Source organism: Nicotiana tabacum, chromosome 18 (genome assembly GCF_000715075.1).
Source record: "Nicotiana tabacum cultivar K326 chromosome 18, ASM71507v2, whole genome shotgun sequence".
Taxonomy (NCBI): Eukaryota; Viridiplantae; Streptophyta; class Magnoliopsida; order Solanales; family Solanaceae; genus Nicotiana; species Nicotiana tabacum.
Window position 1 is genome coordinate 56,710,106 of NC_134097.1, and position 13,606 is coordinate 56,723,711.

At 38.5% G+C, this 13,606-nt stretch overlaps 1 protein-coding gene across 6 annotated transcripts in view; it reads left to right on the forward strand.

Moving 5' to 3' along the window:
- Positions 1-13,606, forward strand: part of LOC107776387 (rho GTPase-activating protein REN1-like) — a 68,952-nt gene that overhangs the window by 35,620 nt on the left and 19,726 nt on the right. For all 6 annotated transcript variants that reach the window (XM_075236866.1, XM_075236865.1, XM_075236867.1 and 3 more), the window contains 4 exons: positions 3,310-3,365; positions 3,466-3,535; positions 4,136-4,220; positions 6,375-6,618. In XM_075236866.1, coding sequence (XP_075092967.1) covers positions 3,310-3,365; positions 3,466-3,535; positions 4,136-4,220; positions 6,375-6,618 — 455 coding nt within the window. The remainder of the gene's footprint in view (positions 1-3,309; positions 3,366-3,465; positions 3,536-4,135; positions 4,221-6,374; positions 6,619-13,606) is intronic.

Below are 13,606 nucleotides of genomic sequence, written 5' to 3' on the forward strand. Positions count from 1 at the left end.
TTGCATCACGACTTCTAATAAGTTTATCATCAATCGGATCATAAAAACAATATCCAAACTCATCTTGACCATAACCAATAAAGATGCACTGCTTAGTTTTGACATCCAGCTTCGATCTCTTATCTTTAGGAACATGCACACAAGCTTTACATCCAAAAACTCTTAGGTGATCATAAGAAACATCTGGGCAAACCAGGACATCACTATCCAAAGCAACAACATGAGACAAATTGATAACATAAGCAACTGTGTTAGGTGTTTCCGCCCAAAATTTATTTGGAAGTTTAGCCTCTGAAAGCAAGTATCTAACTCTCTCAACTAGAGTTCTATTCATCCTCTCTGCCAAATCATTCAATTGAGGCGTCTTGGGCGAAGTTTTCTGATGATGAATTTCTTGTTCTCTACAATAGTTATCAAAGAGACCACAATATTCGCCACCATTGATAGTGCGAATATATTTTTCTTTCTTCTCTGTCTCTCAGCTAAGGCCTAAATTTCCTTAAACACGTCAAGTGCTTATCTTTGGATTTCAAAGGATACACCAGAGCTTGCGAGGATGATCATCAATGAAGGTCACAAAGTAAAGTGCACCACTTTTGACTTTACTTTAAAAGGACCACACAAATTAAAGTGTACTAGCTCCAATAATTCAGGCTTTCTTGAAGGAGGATGGCTATGAAAGGAACCCTTTTCTGTTTGCAAACTAAACAATGAACACACCTTTTCAGCTTTGCTTGTTTCACTCCAGAAAGCAAACTTTTCTTAGCTAAACACGTAATCCCCCTCTCGCTTATATGATGCAGTCTTCTGTGCCACAATTCTAATAAAGTTTTACTTTCCACCAGATTTATGGAGTCATTAAGAATAGAGCCTTGTGTCACATATAAATGAGAAGACTTGACTCCTCGAGCCACTACTAATAAGCCTTTTGTGAGCTTCCATTGGCACCATTAAAGAGGGCATTATGGTACATTCATCTTCTAATCTTCCTCCGGAGATTAAATTGAAAGAAAAATCTGGAGTATGCTTGACATTTTGAAGAACTACCGTTGAACCCTTATTAGTTTTCAAATAAATTATGCCAATACCAAACACCTTAACCTCACTAGTATTGCCCATCTTTAACACTCCAGAGTCAATAAGAGTATTAGATGAGAAAAAGTCTTTTCTTGGTGTGACATGTGAGGTAGCTCCAAAATCTACTATCTAGCTCGTCTCATGGGATACCAAATTGATGACGTTTTCATCATAAGCAAAAAGAAGGTCATCTCGAATAATAGCAGTAACATTGTTCTCGTTATTTTTAACTTTCTTTCCTTCTCTACCGTCTTGCTTCAACTTTTGGCAGAATCTTTTGATTTGTCCTTTCTTGCCACAGTGGTTGCACGAATAATTATGATGTTTGGACCTTGACTTACTTCTGCTTTTACCTTTGTTCCTCGAACATCTTGTTCTAACTCTCCCCCGGTCATAACATCATCTTGTGAGGATGAATCCTAAAATTTTCTCCTTACTTCCTCGTTCAACACACCACTCTTGGCATATTCCATGGTCACCTTGCCACTAGGAGCTGAATTTGTCAAAAAAACACAAAGTGTTTCCCAAGAATTTGCACAGTATTAACAAGCCAAAGTCCTTGTATCTCATCTTCAAAATTAACTCCCATTCCAGATAGCTGATCAAGGACACTCTAAAAATCATTTATATGATCAAAGGATAGGGCTGCCCTCCTTGTATTTAAAGGTCATCAATTGCTTTAGCAGGAACAACTTGTTGTTCCCAGTTTTTGAAGCATAAAGAGTCTCTAGCTTTTCCCATAATGATCTCGCATGTGTCTCATTCACAATATGGTTGCGAACATTATCTTCAACCAATTGTCATATATATCCACATACTTGTTGGTTCTTGGAATTCCAATCTTCATCAGATATACTCTCGGGTTTATAAGCTGCAAAAATGGGTAGATGCATCTTCTTCACAAACAACAAATGATTCTCCAAATATTATAATTGCCCTCATTTACACATACCATCTTGTTCATCTTTGCCTCCATTACGTAAAACCCCAGATAAATAGCCAAGACTCTGATACCATTGTTATGTCGAGGAAGAAGCAAACCCGAAAATAAAAGCGATAATGAACACCAAATTTTAACGTGGAAAATCCTTCAAATCGAAGGTAAAAACCATGTGACCACAAAGATCCAAAAGGCTCTACTATAACAATAAAAGGGTTAAAAAGTTCTCCAAATTGGCTACACAACAAGTGCCAGATACGGAGCAACAATAGCAACAATAAATCAATTGAAGAAAGAGGAGAAATAAAAAAAACGGAGTAGCTATCAAGGCTCAAAATCGGTTGCTACATGCCTCCAAATCCGATCTCCGCCATTCAAATCAAAAACCAAGATGTTAGGAACACTCTGTCAAAATTTCAGCCTGATCCAACAGTGAACGAATCGAAAAACATAATTTGAAGCTGGCTAGTCGGAATAAACTCTGCAGCAAAACGAATTCTTTTTCTTTTTTCGTCTCTCTAGATGGAAGTTCTCTCAAAAACCACTCTTATGTGCTAAAATCTTTCAAAGACTTATATTAATGATCATAGAGCAATTCTCCAAGGTTGCTCTATTTATCGATGATGAGCGGTGTTTTTTCTTGTAGCCAAAACGAACTTCAAATAGGAATAAAAATCAAATCTAATTCTGAATAGGAATGGAAACTAAAAGAGAATAGGATTAGGCCATTAGGCCTTTGGCTGGACAACATGGGCATGGCCCAATACATTCCATACACCTCTGTGAGCTAGTGAGTGAAGGTGGCTTTTTATATGTTTATTTTACGTTATTCCGTGAATATGATCTTAGCTGGGTTAGATGCTATACAATTGCTAGTCATATAGCCGTTGTTTTTTTTTCCTTTTGATAAACTAATCTTTGTAGCTTATAACCCGAATATATACTTGTTAATCCCTGGTGTACACTTTCTGCTGGACATTAAGGCACAAAGAGTTCTTTTACCCATAATTTTCTTTTTTTCTTTCTTTTCATTTGAGTATTGTTGTCTGAATTTTCTGAATTTAAGTGAAAAAATATTAATGTCTCATGTTTTTTCTGTACCATCTTGGTACCAGTTTAATAAAATCTTTTACCTTATCAAAAACAAAAGATTAATATCTCACATGTTCCCCTGGACCATTGATGTGATGCATCAAATTTTAGGAATTATTTTCTCAATTTAACAAAACATTCTAGCCCATGTTGCATATACAACTGAAATGAAATTTACTTAAATCATTTTTTTAACTCAGGGAATAGTGAGTTTTCTCCTGATGAGGATGCACATGTTATTGCTGATTGTGTCAAGGTATATCCTTCTAAACCTAAGTAAATAGGGAAACTCTTAGGTTAGATATTTGTAGCCATTTCCTTCTACAATTGCTAACTTCTCTGCTAAATTTCTTCAGTACATTCTGCGGGAGTTACCGTCATCTCCAGTTCCTGCATCTTGCTGCAATGCCCTCCTGGAAGCATTTCGTAAGTTTTTCTTTTTTATCTCAATGCTGGGTTCCTTTGGACCCTTTATTTCCTTCTTGATGTAACCGAGATCATATAGAAGAAAGAAGAAGAAATGTTTTTCATACTCCCTCCATCACATTTTATATGACATTGTTTAACTAGGCTTTAAGATGCTAATATGAATTATACATTGTATTAGTGATAGTGGAACAAAATATTAAATCGTAATGTTTGTTTGATACAGAAGACATCACATAAAATTTTGAAATTGTTTACTTGAATTCTTGAAATTTGGTAAAAGTTGTATAGTAATAGGATGGTGTCAAACATTTTGAGGCGTTCCAGAAAAACAAAAGTGTCATAAATTTGAAACTTGTATATATCACTACTTGACTACTGTCTAGGCTTATTGTAAAGGTTCTGCATAATAATACTCTCTTCATTGAATATATCAGTTCTAGGCTAATATGCTTTCTCTGTTGATTAAATTATTTCAAGATATTTTGAGGATTCATCATGTATTGGCTAGTTTTATGCTGGTATTTAGCCTATCGCAACCCTCCTCTTTTATTCTGGCGTGAGCAAGCTCACACTGGCAGAGTTTATGATCATTTTCAGGAACTGAGCGTGTCAATCGAGTCAATAGCATGCGGTCAGCCATATGTGAGACGTTTCCAGAGCCAAATCGTCGCTTGCTGCAGAGGTTCTTATTACATCTTATCGATTTTATCTGATATTTTCATCTGATGCTTCACGGTTTGTTGGTTCCCATATACCTCATTCTATTATAATTTTTGGTGATGTCACCATAACTGCTCCTCCTTCTGACTATTTCATTTTCAAGTACGTAACTTTGAGTTTCCAGTCGAGCTTTATGCATGTAGATATTTATAGAATTGCTAGATACATGTTTAGATATCTATGCTCTTCTCAATGCTGTTAGATTTGCAATCTTTTTTTGCTTTGATTCTTTTGAATCAATTGATTGAACAACTCTTATGGGACTGTGAGAAAGCACGGGAGAAAAATATATTATTGATGTTTTAACTATATTACAATGAACCCTATTTATAAGTATACATAATACATAACCTACTCCTATTACATAATACAGGACTAGGACTGATTATATACATTCACATAACTATCTAACATTCCCCCTCAAGCTGGTATATATAAATTATATGTACCGAGCTTGTTACATATGTAACTAATACGAGGACCAGTAAGGGACTTGGTGAAAATATCTGCAAGCTGATCATTCGACTTCACAAACTATGTAGCATTATCTCTCGAGAGTATCTTTTCTGTGACAAAGTGACAGTCAATCTCAATGTGTTTAGTTCTCTCATGGAACACTAGATTTGATGCAACACTATCTGTTTCTTCTCAATGTGTTTACCTACCTCAGCTAACATGCCATATATCCTATATGTTAGCACCAGGTACACTTCTCAGTTTCTTGTTAGTCCACATGTCATCATCCACATTAGCTATTACGTCAACACTATCTGCTTAGTCAGCTTGTCATGTCAGCCTCTTGGCGTCTTGAGCAACAACAACAATAACAGATACTGTCTCAATCCCAAACTAGTTGAGGTCGGTTGGAATGAATCCTCAATGACCATGTTTCTCCATTTAAATTAATATCAGGCCATCAGTATACAAAACAAGAAAAATAAAAAGTGCTAGAAGTTCTCTTTGCCGTCCACATTAGCTATTACGTCAACGCTATCTGCTTAGTCAGCTTGTCATGTCAGCCTCTTTGCCTCTTGAGCAACAACAACAATAACAAATACTGTCTCAATCCCTAACTAGTTGAGATCGGTTATAATGAATCCTCAATGACCATGTTTCTCCATTTAAATTAATATCAGGCCATCAGTATACAAAACAAGAAAAATAAAAAGTGCTAGAAGTTCTCTTTGCCTTATCAACAATCAAAATTTTACAGTAAGTCATTAGAAAGGGTATTTGCTCCACTTAAAATCATCATCCCATTTTATAGCTTCCTCATCACCTCGTCGCTACTGTTTTTCATTGACTACCTTGATATACTTTGTTCTTCCCAAGACCCCTAATAAAGGATTAGCTGATGCGGCACAACACCAAACAGTAGCCGAAAACTGCCACTTTCTTTTTCTTGTAGAACTTAAGGATTGGTGACCTGTTGGAATATCCCAATTCATTGTCACTAGGTCTGAAAATCAAACATTTTACTTGTCAAGCTCAGAACCTAAATTACTTGATTTTGTTCACAATTGGCATGCATCACAATCTAACCCTCGATCTATGGCCATAGGGTCAGTCAAATTGAATAGACAGGAACAATTAATTAAATGCCAATTAGCACGGTCCTCTCAGAAGCAGAGGTTAGGGCTTGGTGCTAATGTCAAAGACTCGTATGCTCAGGGGTGCGTCAAGAATATGTCCGGGTAGGATATTCTAGAACATTGTATTTTAATTAGGATATTGCTTTGAAGCAAATAGTTTGAAAATAATGTAACATACTTATTAGAGTAGTCTAACAACTACTACACTTGAACTGAGTTTATTCGTCAAGAAAGCAGTTTTTCTCTCTCCTCATTCAACAATCCTATTTCAGTTCAATCTGAATCATAAGTGACTGTAGACAATGAACGATTTTGTCTTTATAGGCGAAATGCAGGTTAAGTTTGACATGTTAGCAAAACTCAAGCTAGTATTGTTCCTCTATTATCAAGCTTGCTAACTGGTGAACTGAAGTTTTGGATATTTTAACTTGTAAAAAGAAAAGAATAGTTTTGGACTTTCAGCTTCTCCTGGATTATTGTATACTTTGTAAGTCTTACATGATGTTTTTCCATGTGTGCATCAGGATTCTTATGATGATGCAGACTGTGGTTTCTCACAAAACTAAGAATAGAATGAGCACACCAGCAGTGGCAGCTTGCATGGCACCTTTACTTCTTCGCCCACTTCTAGCTGGAGAATGTGAGATGGAAAGTGATTTTGCAATGGGCAGTGACGGCTCTGTTCAACTTATACAGGCAGCTGCTGCAGCCAACCATGCTCAAGCTATTGTTATCACATTGCTAGAGGAGTATGAAAAATTGTTTGCGGTAAAGTTTATTTTCTCATCTTCATTTCTGTAGTGAGAAGTATAACACGGAAAAGTTTTATTAATTATGTCTAAAGTATTGTACAATGCCCTCTTTATATACAGTGATTACATAATAATAGGTATCTACTTCCCGATGTGGGACACTATACATTACTAGCTATTTAACACTCCCCCTCAAGCCGGTGCATATAAATCATATGTACCGAGCTTGTTACAACAACAACTAATAGGAGAACCTGTATGAGACTTGGTAAAAATATCTCCAAGCTGATCATTCGACTTCACAAACTTTGTAATAATATCTCTTGAGAGTATCTTTTCTCTGACAAAGTGACAGTCGATCTCAATGTGCTTAGTCCTCTCATGGAACACCAGATTTGATGCAATATGAAGAGCGGCTTGATTATCACACGCCAGTTCCATCTGGCTCATTTTTCCGAACTTCAACTCCTTGAGCAACTGCTTGATCCAAACTAACTCACACGTTGCCATAGCCATTGCCCGATCAGAAGGTGATCCTGTCTAATCAACATTTGTTTATTCAACAATCTGCTCATGGCCTCGATCCTCGAATAGTAATACTTTCCCTGGAGCTGATTTTATATATCAAAGAATGCGAACAACTGCATCCCAATGACTATTACAGGGAGAATCCATAAACTGACTTACAACACTCATAGGAAAAGAAATCTCAGGTCTAGCCACTGTGAGGTAATTCAATTTGCCAACCAACCTCCTATATATCGTAAGATCACTAAAAGGCTTCCTGGCAGATGATTCGGATCCATAGGAGTGTCCACAGGTCTACAGCCATTCATTCATGTCTCCTCAAGAATGTCTAAGGCATACTTTCGTTGAGAGATCATAATACCTGAGCTAGACTAAGCGACCTCACTATCCAGAAAATACTTTAATCTGCCCAGATCCTTAGTCTGAAAGTGCTGAAAGAGATGTTGCGTCAACTTAGTAATACCATTTGATCATTGCCGATAATAACAATATCATCAACATAAACCACAAGATAAATATAGAGATTGGAAGTAGAGTGTCGATAAGACACAGAGTGATCAACTTCACTATGAGTCATGCTGAACTTACCAAACCAAGCTCGGGGAGAATGTTTCAAACCATAGAGTGACCTGCGCAATCGGCATACAAGACCACTGGACTCCCTTTGAGCAACAAAACTAGGTGGTTGCTCCATATAAACTTATTCCTTAAGATCACCGTGGAGAAAAACATTCTTAATGTCTAACTGATAAAGAGACCAATGACGAACATCAGTCATGGACCAAAAGAGGCGAACAAATGCTACTTTAGCCACGGGAGAGTAAGTGTCGCTATAATGAAGCCTCAATACCTGTGTGTATCCTTTTGCAATAAAACGAGCCTTAAGCTGCCCAACCTGACCATTCAGGACATACTCGAAGGAAGAGGAATAAGCTCCCAAGTGCCATTCGCATGTAAAAGAGACGTCTCTTCAACCATAGCATGTCGCCATCCTGGATGAGATAGTGCCTCACCTGTAGACTTAGGGATGGAAGAAGTGGACAAAGATGATACAAATGCATAATGAGGCGATGACAAACGATGATAACTTAAACCGACATAATGGGATTAGGATTAAGTGTGGATCGTACACCTTTTCGAAGTGCAATTGGTGGATAGGAGGAGACGAATCCGTAGTAGGTGCAGAATCTGATGCAGGACGTGAATCATCTGGGCTTGATGCTGGACGTGGACGACGATGATAAATCAAGAGTGGTGGTCTTGTGGCTGGGGATGTAGGAGGAGCAACTATAGACTCCTCAAAAATCTGTATAGGTAGTCGTGGTTGTGGTGGTGCTATGGATGTGGATTCCTCACAAGTAGGTACAGGTAAGACCTCAGATATATTAAGATGATCAGAAGAAGTAAAGTAAGATTGAAACTCAGAAAATGTGACATCAGCTGACATAAGATAGCTACGAAGGTCAAGTGAGTAGCAGCGATACCCTTTTGAACCCAATAATAACGAAGGAGCAAACACGTAAGAGCACGAGGAGCTAAGTTATCTTTTCCGGGAGCTAAGTTGTGAATAAAACATGTACTCCCAAAAACACGAGAAGAAATAGAGTATAAGGGTGATTTAAAGAATAATACTGAATGTGGAATCTGATTTTGGATAACAGATAAAGGCATCCGATTAATCAAGTAAGCTATAAGAACTGCATCGCCCCAAAAACACAGCAGAACATGGGACTGAACTAGAAGTGTGCAAGCGGTTTTAATGAGATGCCTATTCTTTCAATGCTACCCGATTCTGCCGAGGGGTATACAGACAAGATATTTGATGGATAATTGTTTGAGAGGTCATAAACTACTGAAACTGAGAGGACAAGTATTCTAAAGTATTATCACCACGAAAAGTGTGAATAGAAACACCTAATTTGTTTTTAATTTTAGCAAAAAAAATCTTGAAGATAGAAAACAACTCGGAACGATCTTTCATTAGGAAAATACAAGTACATCTTGCATAATCATCAATGAACTAACTCTACTAAGCCCCCATATATTAGAATGAACTAAAGAAAAAATTGAATCTGAACGACTCTCAACACTACGCGGAAAGATGGCTAGGCTATGTTTCCTGTGAGAATGCATGGGAGAAAAATATTATATATTGATTAAAGTGTTGTACAACCCTGTTTATATACAGTAATTACATAATAATAGGTATCTACTTCCCGATGTGGGACACTAAACATGACTAACTACTTAACACTCCCCCTAAAGCCGGTACATATAAATCATATGTACCTAGCTTGTTACAGATGTAACTAATACGAGAACCAGTAAGAGACTTAGTGAAAATATCTGCTAGTTGATCATTCGACTTTACAAACTTTGTAATAATATCTCCTGAGAGTATCTTTCTCTAACAAAGTGACAGTTGATCTCAATGTGTTTAGTCCTCTCATGGAACACTGGATTTGACGCAATATGAAGAGCAGCTTGATTATCACACACCAGTTCCATCTTGCTGATTTCTCCGAACTTTAACTCCTTGAGCAACTTCTTGATCCAAACTAGCTCACACGTTGCCATAGCCATGGCCCGATATTCGGCTTCGGCGCTAGATCGAGCAATTACATTCTGTTTTTCGCTCTTCCAAGAGATCAAATTACCTCCTACTAGAACACAATATCCAGATGTAGAACGTCTATCAGAAGGTGATCCTGCCCAATCACTATCTGTGTACCCAACAATCTGCTCGTGGCCTCGATCCTCGAATAGTAACCCTTTGCCTAGAGCTGACTTTATATATCGAAGAATGCGAACAACTGCATCCCAATGACTATCACAAGGAGAATCCATAAACTGACTTAAAATACTTACAGTAAAAGAAATGTCAGGTCTAGTCAGTGTGAGGTAATTCAATTTGTCAACCAACCTCCTATTTCTAGTAGGATCTCTAAGAGGCTCCCCCTGTCCAGGCAGAAGCTTAGCATTCGGATTCATAGGAGTGTCAACAGGTCTACAACCCATCATTCCAGTCTCCTCAAGAATGACTAAGGCATAAATAACAATACCTGAGCTAGACTGAGCGACTTCAATACCTAGAAAATACTTCAATCTGCCCAGATCCTTAGTTTGAAAGTGCTGAAAGAGATATTGCTTCAGATTAGTAATACCATCCTGATCATTGCCAGTAATAACAATATTATCAACATAAACCACCAGATAAATACACAGATTAGGAGCAGAATGTCGATAAAACACAGAGTGATCAACTTCACTACGAGTCATGCCGAACTCCTGAATAACTATGTTGAACTTACCAAACCAAGCTCGAGGGGATTGTTTCAAACCATATAGTGACCTTCGCAATCGGCATACAAGACCACTAGACTCCCCCTGAGCAACAAAACTAGGTGGTTGCTCCATATAAACTTCTTCCTCAAGATCACCGTAGAGGAAAGCATTCTTAATGTCTAACTGATAAAGAGGCCAATGACGTACTGCAACCATGGACAAGAGAAGACGAACAAATGCTACTTTAGCCACGGCAGAGAAAGTGTCACTATAATCAAGCCCAAAAATTTGAGTGTATCCTTTGGCAACAAGACGAGCCTTAAGACGATCAACCTGGCCATTCGGGCCGACTTTGTCTACATAAACCCAACGGCAACCAACAGTAGACTTACCCGAAGGAAGAGGAACAAGCTCTCAAGTGCCACTCGCATGTAAAGCAGACATCTCCTCAATCATAGCCTATCGCCATCCTGGATGAGATAGTGCCTCACCTGTAGACTTTGGGATAGAAACAGTGGGCAAAGATGATATAAAAGCATAATGAGGTGATGACAGACGATGATAACTTAAACCGACATAATGGGGATTAGGATTATTGGTGGATTGTACACCTTTGCGGAATGCAATTGGTTGACTAAGAGGAGACAAGTCCGCAGTAGGTGCAGAATCTGATGCAAGACGTGAATCACCTGGGCCTGATGCTGGACGTGGACGACGGTGATAAGTCAAGAGTGGTGGAGCTGCAGAAGGTTGAACTGGACTAGGTGGTTGAACTAGACTAGGTGGTGGAGTGGCAACTGGAGCAGTAGGTGGTAGAGCTGGAGTTGTAGAGGAAGATGAATGGGAGATAGTGACTGAATCTCCAAAAGATGAACTCGTAGCACCTCAGAAATATCTATGTGATTATCTAGACCTCTGAAGTATGATTGGGTTTCAAAGAAGGTAACATCAGCAGACATAAGGTACCAGAGGTCAGGAGAATAGCATCGATACCCCTTTTGCTTTCTCGAGTAACCCAGAAATACACACTTAAGAGCACGAAGAGCTAACTTATCTTTTCCTGGAGTAAGGTTATGAACAAAACACATACTTCCAAAGACACGGGGTAGAAGAGAGAACAAAGGTAAGTGGGGAAACAAGACAGAATGGAACTTGATTCTGGATAGCTGAAGATGGCATACGATTAATAAGATAGCAAGATGTAAGAACTGCATCCCCCTAAAAACGCAATGGAGCATGAGATTGTATGAGTAGGGTACGAGCAATTTCAATAAGATGTTTATTCTTTCTTGAGCTACCCCATTTTGTTGAGATGTGTACGGACAAGATGTTTGATGAATAACCCCATGAGAGTTCATAAACTGCTGAAATGGGGAAGACAGATACTCTAGGGCATTATCACTACAAAATGTGCGGATAGAAACTACAAATTGATTTTGAATTTCAGCGTGGAAGGTCTGGAAAATAGAAAATAACTCAGGCTGATTTTTCATCAAAAATATCCAAGTGCACCTGGAATATTCATCAAATGAAACTGACAAAGCAGCGAAATCCTAAGGTAGAACTGACCCGACTAGGACCCCAAACATCTAAATGGACTAAAGTAAAATGTGACTCTGCTCTATTATCAAGACGCCGAGGGAAATGTGAGCGGGTATGCTTACCGAGCTGACATGACTCACACTCTAGAGTGGACAAGTGAGATAAGCCAGGTACTATTTTCTGAAGTTTTGACAAACTGGGATGTCCCAACCGTTTATACAATAAATCTGGTGACTCGGTAAAGGGACAAGTTATTGAAGGAAGACTAGATGTGAGTCCATGTGATTTTGCAAGGATAAGGTAATAAAGTCCATCTGATTCACGTCCGGTACCAATGATTCGCCTCGTACTGCATTCTTGTATAAAAACAAGGTCATCAACAAATAAAACAGCAGATTTAAGTGATATGGCTAAGCGACTAACGGTTATGAGATTAAAAGGACTACCGAGAACATAAAGAACAGAATCTAAAGGTAAGGAAGGAAGTGGACTTGTTTGACCTATTGCAGTTGTCATGGTTTGAGACCCATTGGCTATTGTAACTGTTGGAAGCAATTGAAAATATGAAATACTAGTGAAAAGAGATTTGTTACCAAAAATATGATCAGATACACCTGAATCAATGACCCAAGACTCAGAAGTTGAAGATTGGAAGACACAAGTCACACTACTATCTGTTTGAACAGCGGAAGCTATCCCTGAAAATGTGTGTCTACATGTTTTGTACTGAAGGAACTCAATATAATCCGGTAAAGAAACCATCTGGATTGGATTCAATGCATTGGATCCAATGGATTGTGAGTTAAAGGCTTCAGATATGAGTGCCATTATAATGTTGCACTAGAAAAAGCAAATTTTTTCTGAAAAGTACTGCTCACGACCGAAAAATCACTATTCACGCTGGATAAATATAAAAGTCGTCAGAATTTGATTTAAATTGGATGGGTAGGCTCGGAATTGCAAGGTGAACAAGCTGTCCTGAAGAGTTGTTGCCAAAAAATGGCTAGAAGGTGCCCCACGAGCCGGCGCGTGACGTCGGAACTTCGCCGGAATTTTTTTTCGGGCGGCGCGTGGGAGCGCGTGAAGGATTTTCTGACTGAGAATTTTTTATGGGTTGGTTGCCGGAGGCCGATCTACTTTGTGGTGGTGTTGGTTTTTGCACAACACTGACCAAAAGTGTATTTTTAGTTGCGGTAGACCTGTGTTTGCCGGAAAAGACTTCCGGTTGACTGATTTCTCTTTTCGGAGTTGCTGGAATTTATGCACAATGATAAATCTCTCACGATTGCTCTGATACCATGTGAGAATGCACGGGAGAAAAATATTATATATTGATTAAAGTGTTGTACAACCCTATTTATATACAGTATTTACATAATAATAGGTATCTACTTCCCGATGTGGGACACTAAACATGACTAACTACTTAACATTTCCCAAGTTGACATGACCCATGATCTAATGTAGACAAACTAGGCACCATCTTCTGAAGCTTGGATAAACTCGGATGTCCTAAATGTTTGTGAATTAGGTCCGGAGGATCTGTAACTGGACATGCTGTGGAGGGATTGAGTGAGTTTAGGTAGTAAAGGCTTTGTGATACACGCCTTGTGCCAATTGTCTGCCTCGTATTAAGTCCTGCATAATTA